General features: G+C 51.7%; 1 protein-coding gene across 3 annotated transcripts in view; it reads right to left on the bottom strand.

Moving 5' to 3' along the window:
• Positions 1-1,820, bottom strand: part of Sez6l (seizure related 6 homolog like) — a 150,437-nt gene extending 148,617 nt beyond the window's left edge. For all 3 annotated transcript variants that reach the window (XM_041647492.1, XM_041647501.1, XM_041647510.1), the window contains exon 1: positions 1,371-1,820. In XM_041647492.1, coding sequence (XP_041503426.1) covers positions 1,371-1,467 — 97 coding nt within the window. In that variant the 5' untranslated portion in view covers positions 1,468-1,820. The remainder of the gene's footprint in view (positions 1-1,370) is intronic.
• Between the last annotated feature and the right edge of the window lie 10,212 nt (positions 1,821-12,032).

Raw genomic sequence — 12,032 nt, 5'->3', positions numbered from 1 at the left:
CAATCTGGACCCCATTCAAGGCCACCACGCTATTGTTGGAAAGAGACAGCTAATTAAGAAAGGTCATGCTGGGTAGAAAGCATTGATTTAAACCAAACCTCTTTTCCATCTTTCCCAGGGAAACAGCCCAGACCTGGTGTAAATTGGAAATACCACAGCCTCACAAAGAGGGGAGGTGTCTTAGTAATATGTTTTGTTAAATAAAGAAGGGCAAAGCATGTCGGTGATCTCACTTCTGGGCACTCCAGGTCATAAGGAAAAGAGCAAGACTCTGGAGCTGAGAGCTGTCCGGGGCCTCTGGTGCTGAACCCAGGGGTACAGAATTCCCTGGAGAGATGTCGCAATGCATGCCTGTCCCCTGAACTCCAGATCAATAAGACCCAAAAGAAACGGAACTCCACATGGGCAGGGGAGCACCCCATGCGGTGGTCAACTCAGGTAGACATCCCAACTATGCGTTTTAAGTTACCACGGGGAAAATAAGGGTCACACCTTGCCAAGAGGAGCGGCTAAGTGGTCCAATCCCCCAAACCCGGCACACTAGGCTCTCCCAGTATGTCAATCCCCATAGCTCTGGGGGCCAGCTTTAGATGAGTTAGATTTCCCATTCCTGTCTCTACCTCAGCATCTCATTATAACTTCCTGGGACCCCAGCAGGGTGGAGCAAAGGTGTAGCTCCAGGTAGTGAAGGGATTGCCAACCTCCACAAACTCAAACCCTTTTCTAACCAGCAAGCACTTGGATTGCACTAGCATTACACTTCCTTCCAAATATCGATGAGGGAGGCTAGGCTGTATGGCGGAGAAGGGGCCCAGCCACTGACGCTCTGACACCTCTTTTCTCATCAAGTTCTGGGAGCCCTGAGTGCTCTCCATCTAAGAAAGCCACACCCAAGTCCAATTTCTTGACACTTTACTGGGACCCATCCAGGGGACAGCCCCTCCAGGTAGCCCGAGCCAGTGTAGAATGGTGGGATGGGAGGGAATTTGGTGACAAGCAGTCAGCTGTCCCCTTCCCATACCTATCCTCTTTCACAGAGAGCGACAAAATAACCTGGCAGTCAGCCCTGGGTGCAGTTACAGAGAGCTTGCAGAATCTGTAGGTTTGAAGAGGTCTCCACTCCAAGGAGCTCCTCTGGACTACAAAAGAAGAGTCTGCCCCAGCCCGAAAGATCGACGGAGGACCGAAGTCCAAGGCAAGAGTCCTTCAGACGCATCCCCACCTCCGCGCTCCGGCAGGGATGAGGTGCTCATCCCTGAATCCCGGCAGCCCGGAGGCGTGTGTGTCTTCGGACTAGCCGCGACCCCCGACCGCTCAGGTTAGCCGCTACAACTTTGCCCCCTCCGGGCCGGGGCCCTCAGGGTACTTACCTTCCTCCTGAGCTCCAACCGGGTTCCCTAGTAGCAGAGCGACCAGAAGCAGAGTGATCCTGCCGGGTCCCTCGGTGTGTGGCCGTGCCACGGGCATCGTGGCTGCGGAGCCGGGCTCCTCACCGGGAGATCCGTTTGGCGGGGTTCAAACAGAAGGACCCGAGCAGCGGGGTCCAGGTAGAAGGATCCAGGCAGCCGGAACCAGTCAGAGGGATCCAGGCAGCGGGGTCCAGACAGAAGGATCCAGACAGCAGGATTCTGGCAGCGTGGTTCAGGCAGAGGGATGTGAGCAGAAGGCTCCAAGCATCCGAGTTCCAGAACGAGGTCCAAGCAGAGGAATCGGTGCAGCGGGGTACAAGCAGAGGGATCCGGACAGAAGAATCCGGGCAGAGCGAAACGGGCAGTAGGGTCGAGGCAGCGGCTCCTGGCGGACGCGCAGCCCGCGGTGGTTCTGGTCGAACTGCACCAAGAACGGCGACGGGCGAGTGAGGAGGAGCCGCAGGCGGCGAGCTAGCGGAGGGCGGGGGCTGGGGCCCGAGCGAGCCAGCGAGAGAGCGAGCAGGAGAAAGAGCGAGAGAGCGAGCGAGGAGCGAGGGGAGTGAGTGCGAGGAGGCGGCCGAGGGCCGCTCCGGGGCAGCCTGATCCTCAGGCCCTGAGAAGTTGGAGATCCCACCGTGTCCCGGGTGGGCCCAGGGCCCCCTCTCTTTCCACGGATGCTGGGGCAGCCAGACAAGGCGGAAGAGTGCCCGATGTGTCCTTGCAAACCCAGTCAGTAGGCCAGCTCTCTCTCCACCGCGGAGCCCTCTTTTCGGTCCCTGAGGGCCCCACCCGCCAATGCCCTGGTGCTTCCACACACAGTCCCAGTAACCTAGGAAGTCACACTGACTGCATCCAGGGACCTCTGGACCAATACACAGGACTATGGAATCCTGTCTGATACCAAGAGGCTCTCCACCCTGGAGACACCCAGCCACAAACTCCTAGGTGTAGCCCCACCGCCCATGTTAGGATCCCAGCTCTACTGGCTACGGTCTTGCTCTCAATGGGGCTCTGAAGAACCTCCAGGATTCCAGAGCCTGAGCCCCATTTTCCCCTCCCCCTGCGAGAGCTCTGGGTCCAAGCCCTGGTTGCTGCTGTCCAGTTCAGATTTTCTAGCAACGTGTCTTTCTTCCACAGAGGAGACAAGCAGCCACTTGTAGCCAGGCATTGGCCAAGGGCCAGGTGGAGATGCCTCATACCAAGGGAGACCGACCTCCTTGTTCTGCAGAGTTTCACAGGCCCAGCTGGCTTCCCAGGCCCCTCACTCCCAGTTCAAAGCCCTCCCCTCCCCTACCCCACCTTGCCACTGCACAGGCAGGGAGCAGATGGAGAGAAGGTTGTAGCAACTGGGAAAAATGTCTTTAGCGCAGTGGAGGAGCTGAGAATCTCTAAAAAACGAGTGGGGGAGGGGAGAACTGGAAGCGGAGGGGTGGGGGCTGTGAGGAGGAAGGAATGGTCCAGGCTCCAGAGGCCCCTCCACACTTGCTCTTCAGGTGTTCTGGCCATCCACTGGACGTCCAGACTCTGTCAGGTGATGGAGAACACCCTAGTTCCTCCATGCTCACGTAGGCTCTCCAGCTACTAAAGCCAGACATGTTTCAGAAGTAGAAGGCCCTGTTCCTCTTCTGGGGGAACCCGAGATCCTGTCCTGCCTTCCTGCAGAAGGGACAGGAGCTGTAGAGAGCGGCCCAGCCCACCCCCTCGTTCTCAGGGCTTGCACAGGTCTAGCATCAGACACTGGGGCAGTAACTCCTGAGGAACACAGCATAAATCAGAACCCAGGAAAGTGGAGTGGAAGGAAGAATAAAGGAGACACAAGTGCCATCTTCCCCTCGGAGGCCACTGCTTGCCAGACCCTGGCCTGGTGCGGCCTGTCCGTCTGTTTCAGTTTCACAGTGCTCTTGGGAAGTGTTATGATCAGCATCTCCGCTCCCCTTACAGAGGGTCAGCCTCACCAAAGGCACTCAGCCGGAAGTAGTGGGATGTGACAAATTCAAGGCCAGGCCTGAGTTGAAATCAGACCCTTGTCCCCACACATTATCTTTCCCAAGGTGACTGACTGTGGGCTGTGACTTGGTGGCTCCTCCTGGCTCTTCACCCCCTCCCCACATACACTGCAAGCCACCATTTAGGAAGTGTGGCGAGTGTCTAGCATGAACCTGCATGTGCCATAGACTATCAACCCATGGTGGCTCTGAACTAGTTCAGTTTGTGTTGAAACTCTGAGAAGGGGGACTCTCTATAATCTGAAGATGTGGTGTTGAGAGCGGCAGGAGGGTGAACGCCATCAGCAACAAGTGCCAGCCAGGGACAGAGCTAGAACAAAGGCAGTGTGTGTGTGGGGAGATCTTCCCCCATCTCCAGACCCATTTAACAGAAGAGTAAACTGAGGTATGAGGAGGCAAGATGACAGGTGTAACACCATGCCTGGTCCAGGTTTGTGCTCTGTCTACTGGCAGATTATGCCTGGATTTGGCTTTGGGGTCAGCGTGACTTCCTGTGGCCACTGTCAGCTGGGTAGAGAACCTCAGTTTCTGTTCCTGAAGTTGGCATGAACCTGCAGTTCTGTCCTCATTGCATGCTGCTATGGAGTTAAAATGGGTCTGTGAGGTGAAGGCTGGACCCTAGCCTCACCTCTGTCTGTCTTTGCAGAAGGCCAAGAGCAAGTGACAAGTGGCTTGTGCTCTCTGGTTTCCTCTTTTAGGAGGAAAGAATGTCTGCCATGTGCAGTGACTGACAGCGTGCAAGAGTCTCCCCCGGGCATGGCAGAATGCTACATGCAGACTCACAGGGAGGGAGAGGACCTCAGGACTAGGTCAACTCAAAGCTTAATCTGGGTTTGGCCTCAGTCTGAGTAACTGTTATCTACAGATCCCTGGCCCATGAGGAAACTGTGGTGTCCATCTCAGGTGTTTGTGGTCCCAACAATGAGTAGAAAGGAAGATGGAGCTTCTCATCCTGGTTTTGCCTTTCTGAGAGTCTTTCTAGGAGTTGCTTGCCTTTCTGGACTCGGTCTCTCAATCTACCTACATTTTGATTCACCCATTGGCTCACCCACCCACCCCCACTCACCCATCCATCCATCCATCCATCCATCCATCCATCCATCCATAAATCCATCCATCCACTCAACCATCCATCCATCCATGTATCCATCCATCCATCCATCCATCCATCCATCCATGTATCCATCCATCCATCCATCCATCCATCCATCCATCCATGTATCCATCCATCCATCCATCCATCCATCCATCCATCCACCATTCTCCCATGTATCCATCCCATCCATCCATGTACCCAACAACTTATCTACCCATCTTTCTCTTCTACCCCTCCATTTACCATGCATTACCTTCCCATCTAGCCATCTACCTAATCAATCACCCATTAGCCCCTCCCTTCTCCTTTTCAATTCTTCTATCCCATCATTTCCTCTTTCTGCTCCCCCATTTGTCCATCTATTCTGTGTCCATATGCCAATCTACCCATCTTCCCACCATCCCATCTTCTTTGTGCTCTATGAATGGTACACACATGTCCAACTCAGGGGTACCTACATGAGCAATTCAGTGCAAGTTTATGTCATTTCTTGCTTTCTAGGCCTGTCTAATGAGGTCTGCCAACTCAAAGGTTCAAGTCCTTTTTACTTAACCAATGCTCTGGGCCAGGGAAGCAGTTTCACAGAGTGGCTAAAAGTCTGGGCTTCGAAACTTTACAGCCTTCACTTTGATTCCTAATGATTACTGTGTGACCTTCCATAAGGACTGAAAGATACTGAGGTCCATGTTTCTCCACTCACTGCCCAGCCCAAGCATCATATGCCTTTGTTAGGAACACCATTGAACTCAAAGACTTTTATTGCTGGGTACCAAAGGAGAAGAAACTGATCTGTTGTTCTGAAGATGGGGAGAACCATAAACCAACAAGAGGGATATAATCAAAGGAGTTGGACCCCCACCGTGTCTTTGAAGTGAAGATGGAGCCTCCAGAAGATTCTCATATGGTCTTCATCACAGAGCACAGCTTCTGCAGCACCCAGTGGGAAGCCTGGTACTCGCTACTCTGACTAGAAGCTGATAAGGACACAGTCAAGTGTGAGGCACTTGCCCCACCTTGCCACCCACACCACCTCCGGAGGACAATCTACCCTTTTGGCTCCCTTGGAGATGTGTCATTTCTTAAACGTCTGTGCAAGAGGACAGTGCCTTCATTTTCCAACTGAGAGCTGACAGAGCACAGTGCCAGCTCACAGAGTGATCTGCATCCTCCAGAGGCCAGAGAGGACAGGAAGCTGCTGCACAGCCAAAAGCATTGAGAAAGCTCAAAGATGGGGACAGGAGCATCCATGCAAGAGGGCCCCATAGTGGAGACCTGTAAGCCCAGTGGGAAGAATCTCCTCATGAAGGGTTATGTGCCCTGGGCTTCAAAAGGGAGAAAAAAAAATAAATAAAGACTGGGTGTATTTATATAGTCTGGTGTTGCAAACCATGATGCACATTTTCTAGGCCATTAAGAACAGCTTTTGTATGCATAGGTGCACTGGTGGTTTAGCCTAAGCTTTGTGAGGCTGGGAACTCATGCATAACTGTGTCCTTGGAGTTAGACATGCCTGGATGTGAGCCAGAACTTCCTGCTAGTATGCAGCCTCTGAGCCTCAGTTTCCTCATCCTCAGGCATCATCAGTGACCTCAGTGTCACTGCTGGGGGAGGATGGGTCATTCCAGGAAGCTGAGCCTGCAGCCTGACTTAGCAGGGTGATGAGCAAATGTGGATGCGTCACTGACGAGCACTGGGCGGAGAGGCACACAGGCTGCAGAAAGTCACTCGTGTGGGGTTCACTGAGTGAATTCATCAGCATCTAGACCCAGAAACAAGTCTGGCTGAGGCTAAGGGCACAGAGAAACTAATGCTCCCAAGACTTCCAGACTTGTGGCCAGTCAGATCCGTTTTCTGGGTGACTGGCTTCCTGCAGAATTAACACAGACAACCTGTTCTGTTCAATTCCAGGAACATACTATAGCCCTCTGCCTTACTCTCAAGCCTCACCAGGCTCCTCGGTGTGGGATATGGAAGGGGCCAGGCTGGGTCAGCCTCCTGCTACTCAATATTCCATCCTGGTTTCCAGTCAAAGCCCAGCGTTGGCACCCAGGAGGACAAAAGGAGTGCAGAGGGCCGGGACATCCGAAGAACCTCCAAGACTTGCAGGGAGAAGCTGCAATACAAATCTAAGCCAGTCCATTTCCCAACACTGTCCCAGAGGAATGCCACCTTGGTATAGGCTGAAGCCCCAAGGCATTGTGGGCTTTCCGTGCCTCCATAGCTGACTCCTGGGCTCAGTCTAGATGTCCTGTACCATTTCTGATCTAAATTGTAGCCATGTGAAAAAAATAGAATTAGAAACAACAACAAAAATAATCGCCTCACAGTTCTGAAGATGAGTGATTCTACGTTGTCAGCTTCTTAATCAATGACTGCCAAATTCTACTGGACCCACCCTGGTGAAAGAGAAAGCCAACCTTTGTGAGCATGCGCTTGGAGTTCAACATCTGAGGCCCACTGAGCCCTCAAAATAGCTCATACTATTATATACCAAGCTGAGTGCCTACTCAGTCCATAGAACCCTCTCCAAGTGACCCCTTCACACTGTTTAAGATAGAGTTTCACTTTCTGTTCTAGACTGGCCTTGAACTGAAAGTCTTGCCCCTCATTTGTGACTACTGGACTGAGAGGCATGTTCAAACCTGCCTGTGTCCCTTTCCAGAGACCTCAGACCTGCCCGATCTTTTCCTCCTAGCTGGCTCTGCTCCAGAGAGGCTTTCCTTCTGTTTGAAATGTTTCTGCGCTTAGGAAACTGTCCACACACCTCCTGTATTTATTTAGGTGCTTACACGAGCGTTATTGGTGTTCTGCTAGACTGAGCTCTGCGGATACAAGGACCTTTTGCAAACACAAAGTCCAGCAGGTTTCCAACAAAAGCCTCGTTAAATTTTGAACAACTTCCTGAGTAAATCTTCACTTTGTATTCCAGTAAACCAAGGTTCCTTCTCCCTTCTCCAGCCTGGAAGGGGCAGAGCTCAGATTTGCACTCAGGGCTGCTGAACCTGGGCCTCTAACCACTTGGTCATCTGACTTTCCAAGCCCAGGAACTGGTGGCCATTGCTGGCAGCAAGCCCCTACCCCAGCGGGAACCTTCCGTTGGTGACATGATCTTCAAGGCGGGAAATGTTGGCAGTGCCATGACAGACTGCTGTTCTCAGCCCTGTGTGGCCATCACCGATTATTAAAATAATGGTATGGAAACCACATAGGTTTTGTGTACAGCCGTTCGATGTGAGCTTTGTTTGTTTCTCCCGCTGTTGCCATGGCAGTGAGGCTGTCTGGATAACTTCAGGTTTCTGCCTGATGGAAGGGAATGGAATCAAAATTGCTCAGGACAGGGAGGGGGGGCGTTGATTGTCAAACAGGCTTTTCCTTGTGTGTGTGCCTCCAGCTCTGCACTTCAATAGCAGCCTTGCTCTGAAGTCTTCTGTGTAGACTCCTAGCCCACAGCCTCCATGGCTCCCCAGTACTCCACATTCTTGGGCTGAAGATCTTAGAATGGCTGTCAGTGTTTCTGGCTTCCTTCCCTGCTCACAGACCTGGCCACAGGAAGCCCCTCTCTCCCTCCCGCCCTCGCCAGGGGCTTCCCTTCTCACAGGTCACTCAGTGATGGCTGCCTGCTTGTTAGCCTTCCTGGTTCCCTGCCAGGCCATCTAAGGTGTGACCTCCCACCTCCACGCCCCTCTTTTTGGTCCATCCTCTTATTTGGTAGCTTCCTTTTCTCCCACATCTATAGATCCTTCTAATAAACTTTAGTCCTCATGGGAGCCTGAACCTCAAGGTTCTCCATGGTGGGAAGGGTTGGAGTCTTGGGTGGCATCTAACATGGTCTAACACAGTTGGGGTGAGTTCCAGATCCCTGCTGGGAACCCAGTTATTCAAATGACACAGTGCCCATCTCTAACCGCTGCCCATCCTTAGACTTGCCTCCAGTGAAGGAACCGCCTCATGGAATCAGCGTTAATATCGCATTGTTGCTGTGTGCTGGCAAGGGATGGCTATCTGTGCTCGAGGTGTGTGTGGCTAATGGTTTCCAGCCATAATGGGTGAATCTGGAGACATAAAACTCAGGACATGGACCATATAGACAAACAACAAACACTGGCTGAACCAAATTAGAAAAGCAAAGATAAGAAGTTCTGGGGGCTGCCTCAGGGTGTCTGGATGTCTCTTACCCTCCCAGGATGTAAACCAGCCCTGGAAGTCCTTCTCCCATGCCTGAGTCCCAGCCAAGTTCACCAACTCATGCTTTGGGAAATTCAATATGCAATTTGGCCTCTGAGACACTGGCTCGAGGTTTTCATCCCAAGCTACAGCGACAAATGAATGCCCGAGGGCCTCCTTGGGGACCAAGTCCATCTCAGAGAATGTGGGCCTCAACAACAGTGTGCCAAGTTCTCCATTGTTACAGACACAGGACACTTAATGTCCACTGAGTTCCTGCTCTTTTACCAGACTAAACTGGTACTTACCATCAACTTGACTGGGCCATGTGCTCACTCTATGGACAAAGGAAGAGGAATTCACCAGCACACGCAGGACACTAGCTGGATACAAGCAGCCCCAGAAAAAGGGCAAGACTGCCAGACAGCTGGAATGCTGCAAGCCACGGGCTACTGAGGTGACCAGGAACCTAAGGCACGCCATCTCCATCTCTCAGGGCACAGGACAGCGTATTTGTGAAGAGAAGTCAATGGCAGACCTCACTCCATCCTGAGCACAGTTCCCATCTCTTCTCTCTCAGTGCCCGAAGGTCATGCTTGCTTTAGAAATATGGGCAGTTATAGGAGGACCCATGTTCCTGAGTAGCTGAGGCTGCAGGCACCTGGGTCCCAAACCCTGGTGTTTCCATGGCGCTGTGGAGTTCCTCAGAGCCCCAGCAGACATCACAGGAGTCAGTTTTTCCTGGGTGAAATTAAAGATGTAGGGGGCTGTGAGGATGATGAAGATCACAGCAACTTAATCAGGAGAGAGCTGGAGGCACAAACGACAGGTTGAGTTCCCTCCACCGACATCCAAACTCTGCTGAGTACCAACACTCAGCCCGAATGGAAAATTCCACCTCTGACCTCAATGGGTCACAGTCAAAATGCCAAGAATATTTGCCAAAGTGATCTTCATCTGTATGTGGAAGGTGAAAATGAAAAAAGAAGCAAATGTCAGGTTTAGTCTTGGGTTCAGGATAATTTATTAAGAATATGTGAATCTCCTCAAACCTGAGGCACTGTGCTCCAAGCCTTTCAGGCTAGGGGCCTACACCCCACTACATGTGAACCCTTCAGTAGGGGACAGGTTTCTGCTGGGCCTCTTCCCACAGCTGTAAAAGCCAAGGTTTTGTTATGTAAAATCAAAATTATTATTATAATTATTGTATGTGTGCATGTATGCAGGAACATGTTCATGTGTGTGTGCATGTGTGCAGAAACATGTTCGCATATGTGTGTGCATGTATGCAGGAACATGTTCATGTGTGTGGGTGCCTGTGGAGCCTGACAGCAACCAGACCAGGCTGCTGTCCCCTGGGCACCACCCACTCTAATTTTGAGACAGAGACTGGTCTCAAATTCACCAACTAGGCCCAATCCATCTCTATAGTCCCAAATGAAACTCTTCAGATGACGGAGCTGGTGAACAGCAGTGAGGCCTTGAACGTGAGGCTCTCGGGGTTCACAGTTTCGCTGACACACAGAGAAGAGAAGGGCTCATTTCCATGTCCGCGTGTTGCCAGTCACCAGCAGAGTGATTCTCTTTGTCTCCTTGGGCGTTTCTTTGATATCTTCATGGCATACATATATACATCTGTTTTCAAAACGGTAATCAGAGGGGGTTGGCACAGCCTGGCCATGTAGATCCAGGAAGGAAATGTCCTATTGCTATGACTGGCCCTGACAAGGGACAGATGCTAATGAGAGTTTATTGGCTTGGGTTTGTTTTAATTGAACCAGTTCTAACTAACTTTACTATGGCCTTCTGATTAACAGGGGAACAAAATCAATAAACATACCGAAAAATTTGGGTGTGTTCTACGGCTAATTCAAATTTATGTTACAATCATGCTTTAATGTGGCTAATTAGGGTAATTAAGCTGCCTGTGACGGTGCTGATGGGACAGAAGCTGCTGCTGTGCCAAGATGGTTTGCTGAAGGCTCTTTGTCAGAATCCGGATGCTTTTTGTCGTTCAGTTGGGGTGTTTCGAGGGCGGAAGTGCTGTGGTGTGGAGGCAGGTTCTAGAACTCTGCGTTTTCCTGGACAAGCTTCAGGTCTAATGTAAGGGCTAATCAGGAGACCCTCCATGCCCCTGAGACCCTGTTGGATGTTTAGACTCTGCTGGGATGGGCACTGGGAGTCGGAGTTAGCCATTGGGTATGGGACTTTTGTCTGTGAGAGATTCCAGGCATTGTGAGGAACATGTGCTTGACACATCTCTAGAGTTTGGGTGGGCTTCCCTGAGGAGGCAAATCCTTGGAGAAGCTCAGACCACTGCCTAATTCAGAGGAGGCTCATGGCAGCAGCTGTGTGGTTCTGGCGAACATAGCATTGCTTCTTGTTGGAGATGAAAGGACACGGATGCCGAGGACTGACACACAGAGGGACAATGTGGCCTGGATGGGAGGTGGGCCTGATAGGGCCCTGACCACGGCTGTCTTAAAAGATCTTCGTGATGTTCGACATCTGCATTTAGGCTTAGAGTTTCTAAGACTCATTTTCCCTCCTCCCTTACCTCCTCCTTCAACCCCTCGCCACCCCTTCCTTTTCCCTGCTTTCCTCCCTTCCTCTCTCCTTCCCTCCTTTCTCCCCTGCTTTTCTCCTTCCCTCTCTCCTTCCCTACCTTCTCCCCTGTATTCCTTCCTCCCCTCGCCTTCCCTCCCTTCCTACTGGTTTAAAATGATGTATTGGGTATTCATTCTGTGCAGATCTCAGGTGTCTCACCCTAGACTCTGCCCTGGTCATTCTGTTACGGACTTTTCCAAAACACATTCTGGCACTCTAGGTCGAGTCCCAGGTTATGAGTACCCCTTAGAACTCTGGCTGCCCGTGGGGTGCCACCACTTCCACGGTGCCTTACTGTGTTCTGGGAATGCAGTGTTGCTGTCTCTGGATCTGTGTGTTAAATACTCAGTTACCATCCATACCATAGTCATCCTCTCATGGGACCCTGAACAGCTGACCTTGAAGCAAAGATTGGGGTACAAGGGTGAAATAGAGAAGCGAGCCTGGGAAGAAAAGAACAGTCAGTCCTAAAGAACATGACCCTCATACTGTCTGGGGCTCTACACCCCTGGGTGGAGGAAGCAGAGCCCTGACTTACTGTGGCCTCAAGGTCATTCTCAGCAGGCAAGAGATCTGGGGGTCTTGGTGCGCAGTACCAGCTTCTACCAGTTCCCAGGCCCTTAACAGCTGGGTGTCATGAGGTGACTTCCCAGACACCTGGGCTGCCAGGTTGTCATGGATGCAGATATAAATAGCTAGGGGCCACTCACAGAGGCACAAAGGCTTTAAGAGACATGAGGCAGGGTGTGG

This window comes from Microtus oregoni, unplaced genomic scaffold (genome assembly GCF_018167655.1).
Source record: "Microtus oregoni isolate MIOR12 unplaced genomic scaffold, Mior012 000003F_ref0000135, whole genome shotgun sequence".
Lineage (NCBI taxonomy): Eukaryota > Metazoa > Chordata > Mammalia > Rodentia > Cricetidae > Microtus > Microtus oregoni.
The sequence above is the reverse complement of the archived record's forward strand: the minus strand, read 5'-3'. Positions and strand labels throughout refer to the sequence as shown.